Here is a 19,725-nt window from a genome sequence, read left to right on the forward strand (position 1 = left end):
TAGTGTTAAGACACTCTGTTTTTGCCGCTACCCACCGAATTTTCTAGGCACTGTTGAGTGGCCGAACTCAACGCAGCGCTTTCACCTTGTTACTAAAGCGAAGGAATGAAAATAACTGTAATAAAGAAGACAGTTAACTATGTTTTTTGCAAATGTATAGTATATATTAAAGTTAAACCTATAATATAGTATTATTTGTGTTAAATGCGAAATTCTTCGGGGTTTTTTAAGTAACGTTTAGTACTTTTAGTCCTTTTTTCATTGTAGTCTGTAGAGTATTTTTTAATTTTTATCTGTTATTAATTTTATTAGAAATAAACAATATGTTCAACGGAATGAAAAGGTAAAATTATGATTGATATATCGTAGACAGACAAAATTGGATTTCATGTTCGCTCAACGAACAAATTAAATCAACCTACCGTGTATCTAAAAGGCCTTTATAAAATGTATGTCGAATGTAGATACAATATTAAATTATCATAACATAATTATTTAAAAAAAATGTCATAAGTTAACTATGAGGCCAATCGTCCAGGGATCTGTTCCTGCCGTTGTAAACGGGACAGGTTGTGGATTCGATTACCACTTGAGGGGATAAAATATTTAAAGACGAGTCAGGATTTATTTCATTTCTTTTACCTACAGCTAGCAGAAGATAATTGGGGAAAAAAGAGCTTTGAAGTAAGGACCGATATCAAATGCACATACTCTGTTTACTTTTATACCTGAATAAAAAGAAAAAAGTAGATACATTCAAAAATTTTCTAATCGAATTAAATAAACGAACTAACGCCACACCACGCACCGGCCAAACAAATCAAAAAACAATCGTCATTTTATATTGGACGAGTCGCATTGTGCCTAGTAAATAAAACAAGTATCGGTAAAACTAATCAAAACATTTTTTACTTTTATAAAAAGTAGAGAATCGACCCTGTCAATAATCTCTCTCTGCCTATGAAAAAAAAAACAACTTGCTACAGTTAGAAAAACGTAAAAATTACATATTGATGAATGAATTGAGGCAGTCGTCGCATCGTGGTGCAGTATCTAGCTGTAAGCGCGACAGTTGTGGATTCGATTCACAGTCGGGGAAATATATTATTATCATTTTCTCGCTTTGTCTCGCTTTGTCTCTATCACGTAAAAGTAAGTAAGTTCGTAAGTATGTCGAAAATTGAGTGGAGGATCTTAACACTAAGTTTCCTCTGCTAATACAATATCTACAGATACTATGTAAGTAAAGCTACAAAAAAATAATTATACGTATAAATAATAATAATATATAAACATATTTTATACATTTAACACATTTATTTGGCTGTTACGCAAGTCCCATTTTAGCACTATTACTAACTGATATCTAATAGTACAAGTTGAAAAACTTGAAGAATTATCCATCGCGGTGATAAATATATTAAGATAAATTATTAAAGAGACACAGAATATGGAATACAAAACAAGGCAACGCACTTTAAATTTTTTTGTATAATTTACTTTTTAATATATTTTATTGTATTTATTTCGAAATAGTTTATCCTAAATTTTGTATAAATAATATTTTTAATTTAAAGAAAATAATTGAGTTACAGCGCTATCTAGTGACGTAATATTCGTTACTTCATCGTACGAAGTTGTATATTTTTACCACTAGATGGTGCTAGTAGTTTTTAGTAAAATATTATTATAATATTAATTTTATTAATTTTATTTATATAAAGAAAACAACTACTTTTTATATAATTTTATTGCAATTATGAATATTTTTAAGTTTTACAAGTTTATTGGCGATACAGACAAAAGCTTATGTGGAGTCTGTGGCAAATTGTCTATGGCTTCATCACATGACCACTTTATTTTGTCCCCGTGATCAAGTTTAGAAAATTCAAAAATAATTACGCGCAATGGCCAAAGTGGAAGTTAAGATTGACATGCATGAAAATTCACTCGATAACAGGTAATATGTGATCATGTTTCATACGAATATATAGATCTTCATTATAATTACATAATTCTACCAATCTTAAGTGTCAATGAAGGTCAACATGAGTTTTGCAATCTGGCAAATATTATTTCTTTTGTGATATTATTTTTGTTTAACTTGTTAAATTATATTTACACTTCGTCGGTATTTACAGTGGAGATAGTGAGTTGCTGGGCATGGTTGATGAAGGATCTTTCGGTGAGTTGTACTTTCTAGTTTCCTGGTTTTGTATTTGTTGAACAAGTGACATTTATAGTTGTTTACCAATATAAATTCATATAAATATCTTTACACTCAACTAAAATTTGTCGAATATACTAATAACATTATTTAATTACTAAAATTAATGCCAGTAATAAGTGAGAGTAAATTTAATTATAATTATTTTCAGAAAGTGGAGAGTGTGATAGAACACAATTAGTTTCCCAATCGTACCTGGATAGTAATGAAGAAGACAACAGTTCTTCATACAATTTTAAAGATATATGTAAGTTTTACTAATTTAGATCTGCTGTATAGCAAAGTTTAAATAATGTTAATGGTTTAAATAACATTTTAAATATATATTTCTTTATTATATTTACATACATATACATATTAATACAAATTTTTTTCAATGAGTAATTGAAATATTTACTAAATAAGTTATGTGTAGGTTATTGCACTCAATTAAATATTTATAATTCATTTTTTATTGTTGTTCTTTGAAAAATATGGAAGATCCAGCAAATGTATAAAATCTATTAAATGGAGTGAATTGAGGTGAAAATAAAAATTATTCAATCCTTTTAATAGGATTAAACCCGCAACTATCATAATTAAAGCCAAATGCTATCCCATTGAGTCATTACTTTAGTTATTAGACAGTATATATTGTTTATTTACAGCTGGCGCAGTAACATATAAACTAGTACAAATGACTGGAGAAGAAACACCAAACACAATGTCCACAGATCAGACACATGGTTGGTATTATTTAATATAATTATTGTAATTTTTCATTTACTTTTTAGCTTCAAGCAAATGCATGATTCCTCGGGAACGGCTCAAGGGTTGTGGGTTGGATTCCCACTTGAGGAAATAATTAATTTTTATATCATTATTTTGGTAACCCAACAGAGCATGCCTCAAATGTGTGGAAAGTGGACTGGAATTTTTTATTTTACATTTTTTACACCATCTTCATTTTACATTTTTCTTTGTATGTTATTTCTGTTTATGCCATGATATTCAAATTCAAATCTTTTGTGTATTCATTTAGTAAATTAAATTTATTTTTATAGTAGTGATATTTATTGCTATTTCCAGTGATTCCAAATGGAGAATTTTATGTAATAAGTAATCCTGTACCAGTATTTGGAACGGGCGCTGCCCAAAAGAAAGTTATGAGACGGCAACCTCTACAAAATAAAGCTATCACAGCCAAAAAGGTACAAAATTTTGTCTAATTATGTTAATTGCTTTATGCTTTACTTTTTGAAGCCATAAAATGTCTTAATGTAAATCACTTTCGGGGAGTGAATTAATTGTATATCCTTGCTCCGATAAAACTTGACTTTTGTCACTTAACTTCAAAAATCGGCACAAGGTGGGGAATCTAGTGTCTCACCAATTGGTTTACAGATTCCTTCTGCTTATCCTGCTGTATGCGTGATACAGTATGAAAAAACTAAATTGTTTTCTATTTAACAGAGAGATGATAAAAGAAGAGCAACACACAATGAAGTAGAAAGGCGTAGAAGGGACAAAATAAACAGTTGGATCACAAAGTTGGCAGCATTAGTGCCTAACTCTGGTCTCCCAGATACGGCTAGTAAGGGAGGCATATTGGCAAAAGCCTGTGATCATATTACAGAATTGACAGAGAAACAGAAAAAGTTAGTATTAGTTTAACTTATTGTTTTTAATATTTTTAAAATGGTATCCTACTGTAAAGATATATTGTTATTTGAAATTCTTATATGCTTATTGCAACTAATTTATGTAATTATGTATTTATATAAATAACTTGTAACATTGAATTGAATTTCATGTTTCTATTAACATTATTTTGGAATAAATAAGTAGACAAGTGGCATTATTTTTTTAATTTAGCTTGAGCAAGTTTACTATTAATATTCTTTTATGTGGCTTAAACACATTTCATAGAATACCAAGTGTACCACATGAATCATGCATCAATGACAAACAAGGGTTATTTCAGAACTATGTATTAAATCGTAATGTTATCCTTTAAAAAATACTTTACTATTTTTGATACACTAACCACACTAAAATTTTTAGAGTCATCATCATCTCTCAAAATATGATTTCTTTTTTAAATTTTGTCATTTAATGAAGTGGTATAATTAGAATATAATTTATTGATTCATATTTGTGTTTTCCTTTCAGATTAGAAAAGTTAGAAGTTGATAATGACAAGCTGGTATTAGAAGTTTTAAGGCTTAACCAACAATTATCCGAGCTTCAAAAGGAAAATGACTCATTAAGATTTCAAATAGCTGACAATTGTATAGTGTCTAGTATAAACCATAGACCAAAAGGACAAAAATCTTAGTTTAAATATAATAAAAAAATATTTAGAAGTACCCGAACACAGGTCTACAATAAAAGCTGATTTGATAATTTTTACTAAATTATGTAGTTATTAGTTTGTTGAATCCGAAAATGATTTTTTTTTATAAATGATTACTTAATTTGCGATTTTTTTTACCCAATACCACTACTCTAAAGATATATAAGTAGTATGTAGTGTCTGTGAAGTAAATAAATAATGGATTTTATTCACTTAAATGTATTTAAAGCTCATGCTTTTGAATTTTAAAATTGTTGATACTTTATTTGTGTGTAGCTTGTCTTAGAACATTTGACTGGCTACTTTTTCGCTTTACTTATTTACTTATTTAAAAATGCAAAAAATGTCAACGTCTCCATATATTTTACGATTTTATTTTCGTTTTAATTACATCAATTTCTTTGAGAATCAATTGAAATTGTCTAAGCAGTATTTTTGATTGTAGACCTGTAAATAATGGAAACTGAAGGTGCTAAGTTCTAAGCTTAGTTGTTATTAAGGAAATAATGTTATTGAATTGTTAACTGTTTAATATGGTCTGTGTTTTTTTGTCGATTATTATTATTTTTTTAGTTACTATCAACATGTATATGAATTTGTTCGAAATTTTGATTCTTTGTAAATTTATTTGAAATGTAATTTAAAAAATATTAACATTATTATGAGAAAAATGTGCCAGAATCTTTGAAAATATGTCTTGTCAGTTTGTTATTCTATATATAGTTTAAAAATAATAACCTTTGGTTTTAATTCATTAACATTTTAGCAGGAATGTAATAAATACAGATAATGGAGAATACTATATCGATTTTGGTTGTTGATAAAAAAATATTTTGAATTATTTGTTTGTGTTGGTGAATTTCTTCTAATATTACTTTTTTTTAACAAAATTGACTTGACAGTTTGTAACGTTTGTATTTTTGTATTAAAAATATTTTTAATTCATCATCTAACCGTGATATTCTTGACTTTTATTTTTATTTATGGCACTTTTGATTTAAATTAATATTCCATAATTTGTTCATACATTAAACTTACCACTATTAATATATTAAATGTTATAATAGCGAAAGGTTACAATACAATGATAATAGTGAATTTAATAATTATTATAAACATATTTAGAATACAATATCTATTTAGTATTAAAATTTGTGTTAACAAATTCACATTTTCATTTCTTTTTAGTTGTCACTCATAATATATTTGTACCAACCTAGAATAGGTTTATAAGTTGGCTTGTAAGCATAATTTTTTAAATCATAATTTAGCTCCTTAGTTGTTTGTAGTAAGAGAGTTGTTTAAAAATTCGAAGGTTTGGTTTCTGCAGAAAAACAGTCCTATCGATTTTGTCATTTATTAACCCTTTATTTAATTGATTAGTTAATTAAAATCTCTGCCTAATCTTAACTAGGCTCTTTCTGCCTACCCCGCTATATGCGGGTGAAAAAAAGAGACGCTAAAAAGAGAAGAAAATTAAAATAATCATGCATGCAAGTCTTTTTATCACCCCATACAGGGCTGGTATAGATATATATGTAGTTTTAAATTATCTATTCATGTGAGTACGATAGGTTTAAAGGTCGTTTTTTTATTAAAAAATATGTTAACTTTTGGAACTTAATTATAATGTTGAATTTCAGATAAACAGATATCCAGATAATAAAAAAACTTAAATCGTTAAAAAAAAACAATATATGTATTTATTTTTAAATATTTGGTACAATTACTAGTGTTCATTATTTAGTCATTTAATTTGTCGTTCAATCAAAAGTTATGCGCATGGGCGCATAACATATATATGGATATAACAAGTGATTGTACCTAATTGGATATAAATTTTGCATATCACTATTATGCAATGACAATATTTTAAATAATCACTAAAATTATTTATGAATCTGTTTTTCGGTTTACAATATTATTATATTTTTTGTCAAAATCACTTAGTTTAAAGGTTTGTACCAAATTTTATATTTAGTAATTAAGTTTTAGTTTTATGTAATTGTTATATAATAAAAGAAAACAATTGTTTTTGGACACAATAATAAATGTTTATTAATATTATGATAGTAAACAAGACCATTTTACATTACGTTTGTAGCATTATTTTCGGTAGTATTTTTTTTATCCATATATTTTCTTGGCTAGACCCATTGCTAAGAAGCAAACCTTTTTTTTTACAGTTATTTATTAAATTATTTGTTAATGTATACATTCAAAAGTTGCAACGTGTCTTAAATGATACACCAATTTTTCGTGTTATAGCATTAAGTCAGTCATTGTTTGTAAAAATATGACCAATTTACACGAAATATTGAATAAAACATGTTACTTCTTAGTCCTGACTTTATTTACTTGACATTATTTTGTACATAAAATAAAATTAAAATAAGTTGTAATGGTGTTTTTTTAACATTTTCATAATTCAAGCTTTCTTCTATATTATTATTTATTAGCCAAACATAAATAAAAAGCAGAAATAATGCAATTTTTTTATTATAGAAAAAAAAGAATGTAGCCATAAACTACTATTTCAGTAAAATTTTGGTTAGTGTACAATAATAGTATATACCCAGATTTTTAAACAAAAAAAGAACTAGCTTTCTTATAAAAAAAAACTAGTGTAAAGAAATGTAACAAAAAAATAAAAAAGACTTCTTGCATAATATTAACCCAATATGAACTTCACTTTTTAATCATCGGATAGACGCGGGGACACTTATGCGGTATGCATATATTAGATACTTATATATACGGGCGCCCGGTCACACTACCGCTACCCCGCAAACCATCACAACGCTAAAGTACAGTAGAGCGCGACGCCGAGTGTCATTTACTGCGCCAGTTTGTATATTTGAAACAAAATGGCGTGGAACTTCGCATATGTCTTTATAACACATTTAAACTTCTTGTCAGGATATATCATATAGAAGACATTATAATATAATAAAAAAATTTTTTTTACATTATTTCTTGTTCCTTTAATGGACTGAGACATAATTTCACGAAATTACCAACTGGTTTTTTTATTGATACAATGATTTATATTTTACATTTACACTTAGACCCAACACACAAGGCCATATATATCATAGATATATCTTTATGATTTTGTATAGTGTCTCAACATTAGAGTCCCTGTGCGGTATCCACAGTACAGTGTAAAAAAAATCAGAACACAATAGCTTCAGTAAGTATTATTTGGTGCATAGTGTCTGTCTTTTCCGCAAGTTTTCTTTGTTGTTGTTCAAGACATTGTTTAGATCTGCTGTGGTGTAGCTTCAAGTCGTACGATTTGCAGAATTTTGCATCACAAAATTGGCAGGCAAAGGGTTTTTCACCTGGAAAGAAATAAAATGTAATTATAAAATAAAACATTAAAAGAACTATGATTTTTTCATCATTTTACGAACTGTAGAAAAAATAATTGAAATGTATTATGTAAATATAGATAGAAGAGAGATAGAATATACAATAAATTACCACTGTGACGTTTCATATGTCGGCTCAGTGTGTCTTGTCGCGCAAACCTTTGAGGACAAAAGCTACACGCGTAAGGTTTCTCTCCTGTGTGATATCTGGAATTAATACATAATTGTCATACAAATATCTGCAGGGAGGAAATCATATTACTTAAAGAGGCTTATATTTATAAAATTTAAACCATCCTCCTGAGTGCCCGCATTTAGGAGGGTAGTTAGAGGAAACTAAGTGAAGCTAAAGAAAAAGTATACTTTCTTACCGCATGTGTATAGTTAAATCTGAAGTTCTATAAAATCCTTTGCCACATTCCTCACAGTTTAAAGTGAATTTATTTAGATGTCTTCTTTTATGAATATTATAATTGGATGAACTACTACATATTGCCCCGCATATGCTGCATACATAATTCTGAAAATTGGTTTAATTTATTTTCAAAATGATTTAAAATATTATTCCAATTTCCACATTAACGAAAAATTTTTCTTTTCTACATTAAATCGAATTTAAATAAAAATATTGTTGGTGATAATTATATGTCTCTTTAATTTTATTTCATACTAGCGGACCCGGACGCGGCTACGCCTGCTTGAAATATAAGAATATAATTTCTATAGAAATAAAATTTCAATCTAGATGAAATGCTAAAAGTGACTATTATATTTATTTTCATAAGGATGAATATCAAAATGACGCGGTAACGAACGCGGTCGCGTAGCGACGACGGTTGTTATTAACATGGCAGAATAAATTGCATGTCAAATTAGAAAGTATTTTAAGCTATTAGTATATATGTGTAATGTAATATTATATAGCCTATAGCACTTCTGAAGAATGCAGCTTTCATACAAAACAAAAACAAAGTAAATCGATCCAGTAGATCCAGAGATCTTAGCGTTCAAACAAACAAACAAACAAACAAACTCTTCCGCTTTATTATATTAGTATAGATGATACATAGAATATTAGACTTTTAGTATTATTTAGTGGATTAAAATCCATAACTATATATTTTAATCCACTCAATCCAATTAATTAGAATACTAAAAGTAGAATCCTCTTATAATATAGCTTCATACCCATTATATTCCAGCTTATAAAATACTAGCGACCCTCTTGCGGCTTCGCCCGCTTTAACTACTGGATTATTCATGTAATGTATGTTTGCAAAGCACTTAAGATAATGTGAAAATTAATTAAATCCCAATGCAACCCGCATTTTCGTAGTTTCAATAAGGATTTTCCAATTGTTTTACACAGCAAGGATTTTTTAGTAGGTACCGTAATTTTAAATCTGTGCTACTAATCTTTTTAAATACTTATTAAAATATATTTAAATGACTATTTTTAGATAGTTAAATGACTATTTTTAAACGGAACAAATTATAAACAAAAACCTACCTACTAATAACTACTACAAAAAATATGAAACCAAATATATCGCGCTTAAATAATACATTCAACTCCAATTATCCAATACGTGCAAACGCATCTAACTAAATCTTCGTTGCTATAGAGGCAGCAGGGTTTTTTTTTCGAGCTTGTGGTTTATGCTGAAGGGGGGGGTATTCTGTCCCTGATGAAAAGCAAGCACGACGTGGCTGCCTGTGAGGAAAATTAAATAGAATGCATCGGCCGGGAATCGAATCCGGGCCGCCCGCGTGGCAGGCGAGCATTCTACCACTGAACCACCGATGCGTGTAAGGCAAGCGGGCACGGCGGACGCATGGCGAGTGGCGAGCCGTTTCGCAGCAAGGATTTTTTTGATATTGTAACAACTTCTAAAGTACTTATTAAAATGAAAAACAGTAAAAGACAGTTTTGGTCTACATTAAATGGCCAACGTAACTAATGTACTTATTTATATATAGTAAGGGATAAGTGAAACTTGACTAACATACAGCTGATTCATATTCAACAATTAAATGCGTTTTTCTGTAAAACTATTCGCAATTTCGAAATATTGTAAAAAGCAAATTTTATCTTCGTTTAACGTAGAAAATTAATAAAGTATTTTAAAGGATAAGGATTAATACCATTATGAAAAAATATCCCTCACAATAAAAAATATATTGAAATTATTATTTTTAGACAGAAAAATGATCACTACACGTTATTCTTAAAAGATACGAATATGCTCTCGCGGACTTTTTTGTAGATCTTATTAAGAGGAACAATACTCCAGTACATTTTTTTCAAGTAGTACTTACCATTAGAGCAGCGCATGCGCGAAAGTGTCTCAACGGGTAGGACTTTAGACACATTTATCGTATTTATGTTGATTTATATAAGAATGTACAAATAATAAACTATATATAAACCTTCTACGAAAAACACTCGACTTAATGGTGAAGACCGCATCAAAATCCGTTGGGTGGTTTAGAAGAAGAAGAGTTAGAAACAACAGACAGACACGAAAAGCGACTTTGTTTTATAAGATATAGGATTTATTATCAACAAACATTTTTCACAAATACAGTGAAATATTATAATAATTATTTTCTTGAATTAACATAATGCCCAAAATGTAATTACTAAAATAATAAAGTTATTTCATACCTTCCCTACATCTTTTTTTGTTCTAGTTCCTGTGTGAATGCTTAAATGTTGACCAAGTTTAGCTTCTGATGAAAAGTTTATATTACATTTATCACAATTATATGTTTTCAAATTCTGAAAGAAAAAATATATAATATTATTATGGAACACAAGATCTAGGGACTATCTATAAATTATGTGACAAGGATTTCAAGATTTGACCAGTTCTTGATAAGGTCACATGAGTCTCCTGTACCTAGTGTGACATCATATATTTTGTCACAGAAAAAAATAACTTAATTAAAACAGCACTTCAGATGTTGTTTTGTTTTGTCCTAGTTTTAATATTTTAAAATTTGAAGCCACAAACCTTAGGACCCACCCCTAGTCCCACAATGTCACACTTCAATCCTCTTCCTCTACATGTCACATATATTTATGAATGAATACTTAAGAAATAAAATAAATGATAAGATGAGATGTCGCGACGATTGTGGGTTCAATTTGGACTCGAGAAAAATAATTATTGAATTACTTCATTTACTCACTTGTTACCACAAGACTCAACACCTCGCAGCTTAGGCGGAAAATAGAGAACGTATCTGCTATATGCGGGATACAGCACGAAGCTAAAAAGTATGATAAGAATAAGATAAGATACCTGATGACTAGCCAGATGTTTGGTAATACATCTCGACGACATAAAGATTTTCCCACAATAATCACATATATATTTTTTACGAGTCCGTTTAGTTTTGGGGGTCTCTATTCTAAACTTGTGATGTTTAGTACAATGCACTTTCAAAGCAACTATGTTCTTGAACTGCCTTTCACACATTTTGCAATAAAAATTTGTTATACAATATTTATTTTCTATACTATTTATTTTTGTATCTTCAATATTTGTCTCTTTATTTAAATAATTTTGTATATGTTCAATTTCTTCAATATCTATTAAACTGTCTTCATAATCAATAGATTTTTGTTTACTATCATTCATTTTGAGGAATTCATCTAAAACATCTATGTCTTCTTGGCAAACATTGTTTTTGTTTGTTTTCTGTATTTCTTGTGTTGAACTTGTAATGTTGTCATCACTTGTATTGCCCAGTAACATATTTATTATTAAAGGTGTTGATGGTGCTGATAAATCTTGTAATACTAGAAAGATACATAGAAATTGAAAAAAAAAAAGGTTTTGGTGTATTGTTATATTCAAGCTGTAAGTGCTACACTATAAAAGATCTCCAGAAATGAAAAAGCAAGATTTTACATTGTACAGTCAAAACTCCAGAACATCTCTTTGAAATTCAAGGTTGTAAAGAAAAAAATGAACTACAATAGTTTCAATCCAAGATAATAAGTAAAAAATTCGTCATGACGTAGCATGTTTATTACATTTTTAAAGTATTATTATTATTATATATATTTATAATATTATTATCCCACGCTTGGGAAAGAAAAATACTTATTAGAAAACATATAAAACTTTATTATATTTTTCTTTCCTAAGTGTGGAATAACACTTTAAAAATGCAAAATATATTTAATAAATAAATAGCATTCTCTCATTTATAGCCAAATGATAATTTTAAGCAATTATCTCCCTGTAGAGATGCTAGCAACAATGATAAGTTGTAACAAGCATATAGGAACTTCGATGTAACCAATGAGAATGTATGACTGAGTTGGTCAAAGTGCTTAGACGGTTTCCAAGAGGCGCAGGTTCTCCAATAAGTATGACATAACATGGTCTATGTTATGGAAATTGTATATATGTACATCAAATTCTAACATTTATGTATATTAAAAAAATGGTATATTTATGAAAGTTTAAAATTAAAAACTATTTACCTGGTGGTGTTAAAAGTATTTCATCCAACATAATTTTTTCAACATTGACATTTTTTAATGCATTTTCCAAATTAGCATCAATTATGCATTTATTTTCTTCAGTATCTGTTTCCTTATTGAAATCGTTTATGTTAAATTCTACCACAGTTTTTCCTAAGTCTGAATTATTATCTTCACCTTTTATTTTTTTCTCTTCTTGTGTGTCTTCACTAACTTTTTTTGGAGAACCATTATTGATTGAATTTGTAGTTGAGAATGGGCTGAAACAGTTTAAAAATGTAATTGTGAAATGATTATATCCACATAGTTATTATTGTTTTCATTAAATACAAAACCTTTACATAAATTATGGCTATACAGATGTTACATATTTGTAATATGTCTTGTACTTAATTTTAAATTGTTAATGAAGTCAATTTCATTATGGGGCTGCCATGGAGTAGTGGCACAAGGTTTGACTGCAACTGGGACACATGTAAATTCGATTGAGACTTGAGAAAACTGTAATATTAAAATTATTCATTTCCTCACTTCAACTCTGGTTGCAAAATGCCGAGCTAAGTACCAGTATTTAACAAGCATAGTGGCAAAGACTGCACCATAACAACCTCAAATAAAGCTTCATACTTATAATCAAGTGGCACATCTTCCTGTAGCCAATGTGAGTCGAGTGAATCTTCTAGAATATCTGCCTCCTCTCCTAACACCTCACATATGATACGATCGTCAATATCTCGTATTTCGTCCGTGGGTAAAATATCTCTCATAAAGTTCTGTAAACTTGTGCATGTTGATTCTGTAATGTATATTATAACATTTAATTTTTCAAAAAATATAGCGGAACTCAAAGCAGTGTCTTCAGGAAACCTCCTAAGTCTCATAAGGGCACAGAATAGAGTCACCACATAAAGAGAAAACCTAAAAACCTAGTGTTAAGACACTTTATTCTCATGAAGACATTTACATTCCCAGTTCCCCATAAATTTTTGACGCATTCAATTTTGAGTTGTGACCTCAATGTGGCATTTTGTGTCATGACCAGAGTGAGGAAATTAAAATATTAAATACTTTTTCCCTCAGAGTGGCAATCAAACTCGCACCCTTCTCGGTTTTAATCACATGTCTGTGGATCAGCACCACAATGGTCTCTAAAATAATTATTATAATTACTAATTATATTACCATTATCATCATCTTTAATTTTGTTATAAGCTGGAGTACTATTACCAATTTTTATTGGAAGCCTGTAAAGCATAAATATTAACTTATTAAACATGTAATGTAGAGTTTCAATGTAAATAATAAAAAAACTCTTCATTTCCACAAGCTCAAATAGGATACAATTAATGTTACCTCAATTTAAATAAATCTTCATTATTTTTAAGGAATGTGACTAAATCTGTATTATCACCAGATTCTTTGTTCTTCAAGTAGTAATTTAGCTTTTTATCAGAATTCCTACATGTTTTCTTAAAATTACAAGCATTTCTCATATTAACAGAACATTCTTTGCAAAGTTGAAAATCAAAGGCATCGTTACGTTTTACCTAAAATAGTAATAAATTATATTATATTATAGCCAATACTCAATATAATATTTAAACACTGTAAATTTAAGACACCTGCAACCCCGTGGAATAAACAAATAGCCTTCTATTTCTTTCAGTATACTGAAGTAAGTCCACAGGTTCACATTTTGTTAAACAACCTCGGCAAAAATTATCCATTATAAGCTGGAAGTCGTTAGTAACATGTCAGAAGTAATAAATATATATAACACCGGGAATGTTAAAATTAAAAATGTTTAGCATAGTAAAACCCGATGAATATAGTTTGTTTTTGTTATGACTTTTCAAGTAGCCAGTTGCCAGGTATATATACTGACAACTGTGATAATTTTGCCTAATTTTTTATGATATCGTTTATATCAAGATATCAACAATATTATAAAAAAATACGAGAAATATTGGTCCAATTTTGGTCTTAAAATAAATAAAATAAGATAACAAAATGTTTAATATTAACCATACCAATATCTAGTTCTATTTCGATTAATAGATAATTTTTGGCTCTGACCGGAATCCGAATTAAGTGGTGGGATCATCGATCATCAATCATCGTAATAAATTACGAATATGACACCTATAATTCTTTTCAGATATTAAATACATAAAAAAATATGCGATTTGAGTTTGAAAGAAGAGAATGAAGTTAATATAAGTATATTTTTAACTGGCAACTATATTTACAATAATCAATTTCTCATAAACTTTGACGTTACGAGTTAATAACAGAAATCATCCGTCACAAATAAAAATAGATTAGTATTTATAATCAAGGCCGTATTAGTAAACAATGACGGAATATCTAATATTGTAATTTACAAAAGGACAAAATGGAGTCTACACAAGAAAATAATGTTGCTGATGTATCTCTTACCATTAATAGATCCATTAAATTTTTACATTTCAGCGACGGCGTTGAAGAGGAATTACAAGAAGAAAAGATAAGTGAACTTCAAAGTGCGCCAAATGACAGTGAAAATGTAGACACAGTAAGTAACAACTATATGTATTTTTTGGCTTCACGTTTAATCCCGTAAATAATGGTGGGCAGAGGGATCCAATGATACTCAACTCTACGCTTTGCCTTGTTACCAGACCAAGAAAATGAAAATATTTAATATTTCATTTGAGTTCGTTCCACACTCAAACTCATGACTGTCTTTATAGTCACCCGTTCTGTCCCTATGCCACAACTGCCCTCAAATTGAAGTTCGTTTTTAATTATTATAAGTATTAATGATTTATTTTTTATTTGTTTTATTTGATAAATTTGTAATGGTTAATTTATTTAAGAAACCAAGTTTATTTTTTCTTAATTCTTATAACAATATCATATTTGTTGTTGTAGAAAACTATGACATGGGGTCCATGGTTATCATATTATGCTTGGAAATCTGGCAGTAAAGTTTTAAGTGCAGTAGATACTGCAGGTGAATCATTAGCAGGTTTGTTTGGCATAACAACTCCAAAATACCAAATTGAAATAAGTGAATATGAGAGGATGCAAGAAGAAAAGAAAAAACTGGAAGAAGAATCAACTGGATGGGTGCCTAAAAATACTGGAGGAGATGTGCCTTTAGTGATGAATGAACCAGTAAAAGATGTTGAAAGAGCAGCAATTGCCTGAAATATTTTATTTGTATTTGCTTTTATTGTATTATGGTTAGAAAAGCTTTAAACATTTTTATTATATTTTTATAATTATAATCACAATTGCAATCAATCTTATTAATAAATGCACATAATATAAGTGATAATTTACAAAACTAACAAATTAGCAAACTTATTTATTATCCTGTTATAAATATTTTGTAAAAGTCTTAATCAAATTGGTATTTTATATTACATTACAATTTGCTTATTTTACTTTGTGTATCAATTATTATAGTTTAATGTAAATAATTCTTTAACAACTTGATGAAATGACTGCTGACTGTAAACTAACGCTAACTCTCTTTCAAAAGATTAGAATTACTATTGGCAGAATTTAACGCCGCACTTTGCCTCAATACCAGAGCGAAGAAATAGAAATATAAATTTGAATAAATATTTCTTTTCCTCAAGGGATTGAATGCACGACCAGTCGCGTTCACACTTTGTGCCCCTCCGCAACGACTATCCTCGAAAATAGTATAACTGGGTCAGAAACTAAAATATATTGAGTCTAAACTCATTTCAGATAATGAAGCATTATTTGTATTGTATAAATCACCTTTATAGTATTGATAGTGTAAAAGCTCCTTTATAGTAAGCAAATAAATAGCGACACCTATTGCCAGATACAGAAATTACTTAAAATTTCGGGCTTAAAGAAGTGACACCTGCGTTCTTATGTAGTTACGTAGAGTTATTCATTTATCCAGCTAGATGACTCTACAGTAAATATTTTATAGTTATTAATTTTGAAATGTATATTTACTATAATAAAATATTCATAAATGGCTAATTAGAAGCTTTTTTTATTTAACTATTATCAATTCTTATTATTATAAAAACTAAAAATCTTAAAATAATTTACATGATCGATACATGACTACTGCAGGGCTAAATTATAAAACAAGAGAAACTAATTAATTGTTTTACATATTAAACAAAACAATTAAAATAAACTATCATAACCGAATTTAAGAAGTTAAAACTTTTTTTAATAAGAAATAGAGTCTACATTCCGCCTTTCTAACCAGATTATAAATTACACCTATCCAGCGAAACCTTGTGTCACAAGCGACACTAATTTCACTATTGCATTTTCAACTTTATTTTTAGTTAGATAGAGTTTAAATTAATAATAACTTACCACACATGATTGTTTGTCATAGTTTAGTGTGTGATATGTCGAAATGTAAACGGTTCGAGCTGTGTCCGCAGATCAATATGCGTGTTGCGCGAGGGTGTTTAGCCTCGTGCGATTGGCCGGCGTGTGTGGGGCGGGGCCCGTGTGTGAGGCGCGGTCTGATGACGCCGAATTTTGGCGCCAAATCGCACGTTCCATTTTCAAGATTTGCTGCTGGATGGACCATAGTGTTGCGTTTTTTTTTTTTTTTTTTGGGAATGATGCAATGGTTTCGTTGTATTGGTTTGGAATTTTGTTTATATTTTCTTTCATACTTTTGTTGTTATGTATTTTTTTAGATGTAATTAGATGCACGCTTAATTATTATGTAAATCATAATTTTATTTGTTATTTGTGTATAGAGGAAGATAGTTCAGTCTCATAGGTAGGTAGGTAGGTACTATATTGTATTTCAAATGAAAGACATAATTTATTTCAGAAATTAATTTAAACCATTAAATTATCTGTATTACTAAGTTAATAAAATAGACACACAAATAAGTAGGTTTTTGTTTTTAAAATTCTTTATATAAATAAGTATGATAACAAACATAACTTAAGCTAGAAAATATGTTGTTAACATAATTTAAAAGTACACTTAAAATTACACAAGAACAATTATTATCTACATGTAGCCTTACAATGTTTATTAATATAAATATTCAAATCATGACAGATTAGCGTCTTTGGCGTCATCTTTTCTATATTTCAAAATAGTTTTTTGATATCATTAGCCAATCTTGAGATATTTCTTCATATTATAAATAATTAAATTAAATAATAAATTAAGTAAATAATTGAGCAATTAGAAATAATTTACTTTGTTTTTTCTTTAATGGCATGTAATAATTGTATCAATTGTTGGTGGGCCTTATAAAGAAATAAATAAATAAATAATCTATTTATATATTGTAATTTTAGATTCTTTTATTTTTACTCTATCTGTTTTTTTTATAAAAATTGAAACTTATGATTTACCATTTGAAGTATATTTCTTTTATCATGTAGTTCTCCCATCTACATGCCATTAGGTACTTGACGTTATTGTTATGGCGATTCGCTATTTTATACTAAAATTATTTAAAAACTAAATTTATAGGATAGATTAGTTGCAGAGATAGTAAAAATTGCTAATTCCTATCATCATATACATATCATTAAACACGGCAGACATTTACCAGACATTTAGAAGTTTGGATCTACATTTTTGGTGCTAGGGAATAGTTAGGAAGACCTACGTCGTTGTTCTCGTGTAAAATTATTGCGTTCTGAAATGTGTTACCATAGGTACATTTACTAAAAGCAAAATAAAATGAAAAGAAATCGATTTAGTCCTTTAACACATTAGAAATAACCACAAACAGACAATAAATCACACGAGCCCATTTGAAATAATTTACGACGAACGCTATAATTATTAGCTAATTCAATAATTCGTTAACAGGTAACACTACAATGCGCCAAAACTTGTGTTACCAGCGCAAAAATTCACCCTAACTCTTTAAAATATTGCGAATAATAGAGGCGCGTGGTAAAACTTGTTTTCATTAAATGGAGTAGAATATCTGGTTTTTCTGGTGTTATTTTGCATAGATTCGCATACTGCGGCGAATTTGTAGTTTTTTATTGTCTAGTATTGAATCGTTCACGCTGTGTGATTGTAAATAAATAAAATCTAACGCTATTGTTAACTATAGTCCTGTTACTGCTTTCCCGAAATTATCTTAATAATCTATGGATACATAATGACTGAAAAATAAAAATGATATGTATTATATACCTACTTATTAAAGTACTTCCTAACACATAAATGTTAATTATAAAAAAACTTTTCTATTATATCGAGAAGATGTCTTAGGTCTAATTATCTACCTATAAAAAAATAAAAATATACCATCCATCATCATTTGCCTAATATGAGAAAAACTAATGAAAAAACTCGAAATTTTGATATAAATGTAGAGTTTGAATACTTACATTTTTTTTTTAGAAATATCTATCTTCTATTTCGGACTTTTCTATCTTTGCATTTATGATTTTCATCTACAAAATCCAGAATAAGATTCTATTACTTTTTTGTCTAATGATAGTTAATGATCATAGTACATATTATAATATCACCTTTCATATTTGTAACATTCACATATTAATACACATATAATAAGAATAACTAAATTTTAGTAAGAATCTAATAGTAATATACCAATAGATTATATGAGGGCTAAGCTTGAAAAACAAAATTTAAATATTAATGTATCGATTATAGAGATGCAAATTGTATTGATGAGTTATTTTTATTATTACCATTCCTATTGATATACAAATGTAGCAGTTCCGATGCAATATTCAAATTTCTGCACTCACCTATACTTTATGCAAGGGTTTAACAGCAGATGTTCTACTTTTGCAATGTTGTTTATTAAAAAAATCTTTTGTGGCCATTTAAAAAAGTGAAACTTCCTAACAATGCGCCATGCAAATTAGAAAGGAGTTTGCATTGGAAGGGTATAAAGAATAATTCTTTGATTTGCAATTTTGATTGCTATTGTAATAGCAAATTCGTTTATATTTCTATAATATATAAGAAGAATGCAAATATTATTTTTATTTAAACATTTTTAAGGCACTATAGGCCTTATAAAAGTGTTATACAGGATAGAATCGGATGTACGGTGGAGGAAATTTGCATAAGCGTCGCGCACCTTTCCGCTTATCCTTTCTATGGCAGTTTGACTGACAGGGTTTAGCCTGAATGAAATTTGAATCAGTGATAAACCGGCATTTACTTTGGTTATGTATAAAATAGGAAGTATTTTTGGTGTACCAACTATGTACTTACGTTAAGGTATATATAACGCAAAGTAAGAATTTGTATATGCAAAAAAGTATA

At 28.8% G+C, this 19,725-nt stretch overlaps 3 protein-coding genes across 3 annotated transcripts; 2 read left to right on the top strand and 1 right to left on the bottom strand.

Annotated features, from left to right (window-relative positions):
• The first annotated feature begins 1,809 nt into the window (after positions 1–1,809).
• LOC146530985 (upstream stimulatory factor 1-like) lies at positions 1,810–6,964 on the top strand. Its single transcript, XM_085199597.1, has 7 exons — positions 1,810–1,960; positions 2,142–2,185; positions 2,379–2,474; positions 2,875–2,952; positions 3,296–3,417; positions 3,680–3,864; positions 4,379–6,964. Exons 1-7 carry the CDS (start codon positions 1,908–1,910, stop codon positions 4,542–4,544), a joined length of 744 nt encoding a protein of 247 aa, XP_085055723.1. The 5' UTR covers positions 1,810–1,907; the 3' UTR covers positions 4,545–6,964.
• On the bottom strand, positions 6,595–14,311 carry LOC146530986 (uncharacterized). The gene is made up of 10 exons (XM_085199596.1): positions 14,060–14,311; positions 13,791–13,984; positions 13,620–13,681; positions 13,065–13,233; positions 12,438–12,697; positions 11,245–11,744; positions 10,605–10,718; positions 8,308–8,456; positions 8,049–8,143; positions 6,595–7,906 (listed from the first exon to the last, which is right to left on the bottom strand). The coding sequence occupies exons 1-10, from the start codon at positions 14,162–14,164 to the stop codon at positions 7,737–7,739; spliced, it is 1,818 nt and encodes a 605-aa protein (XP_085055722.1). The 5' UTR covers positions 14,165–14,311; the 3' UTR covers positions 6,595–7,736.
• Positions 14,312–14,724: 413 nt separating this feature from the next.
• Positions 14,725–15,868, top strand: LOC146530987 (protein FAM177B). The gene is made up of 2 exons (XM_085199598.1): positions 14,725–14,991; positions 15,351–15,868. The coding sequence occupies exons 1-2, from the start codon at positions 14,833–14,835 to the stop codon at positions 15,627–15,629; spliced, it is 438 nt and encodes a 145-aa protein (XP_085055724.1). The 5' UTR covers positions 14,725–14,832; the 3' UTR covers positions 15,630–15,868.
• The last annotated feature ends 3,857 nt before the right edge of the window (positions 15,869–19,725 follow it).

This window comes from Heliconius melpomene, chromosome 16 (assembly GCF_056956725.1).
Source record: "Heliconius melpomene rosina isolate 202511_hmr_F chromosome 16, ASM5695672v1, whole genome shotgun sequence".
Taxonomy (NCBI): Eukaryota; Metazoa; Arthropoda; class Insecta; order Lepidoptera; family Nymphalidae; genus Heliconius; species Heliconius melpomene.

Excerpts from the sequence above, each read along its gene's own strand:
- LOC146530987 (XM_085199598.1), top strand. The coding sequence starts at position 14,833 with ATGGAGTCTACACAAGAAAATAATGTTGCTGATGTATCTCTTACCATT. Across the intron at positions 14,992-15,350 it reads ACAGTGAAAATGTAGACACA|AAAACTATGACATGGGGTCC; the intron begins GTAAGTAACAAC and ends TTGTTGTTGTAG.
- LOC146530986 (XM_085199596.1), bottom strand. The coding sequence starts at position 14,164 with ATGGATAATTTTTGCCGAGGTTGTTTAACAAAATGTGAACCTGTGGAC. Across the intron at positions 13,682-13,790 it reads GAAGATTTATTTAAATTGAG|GCTTCCAATAAAAATTGGTA; the intron begins GTAACATTAATT and ends TATGCTTTACAG. Across the intron at positions 7,907-8,048 it reads ACATATGAAACGTCACAGTG|GTGAAAAACCCTTTGCCTGC; the intron begins GTAATTTATTGT and ends ATTTCTTTCCAG.
- LOC146530985 (XM_085199597.1), top strand. The coding sequence starts at position 1,908 with ATGGCCAAAGTGGAAGTTAAGATTGACATGCATGAAAATTCACTCGAT. Across the intron at positions 2,475-2,874 it reads ATACAATTTTAAAGATATAT|CTGGCGCAGTAACATATAAA; the intron begins GTAAGTTTTACT and ends GTTTATTTACAG. Across the intron at positions 2,953-3,295 it reads GTCCACAGATCAGACACATG|TGATTCCAAATGGAGAATTT; the intron begins GTTGGTATTATT and ends TGCTATTTCCAG.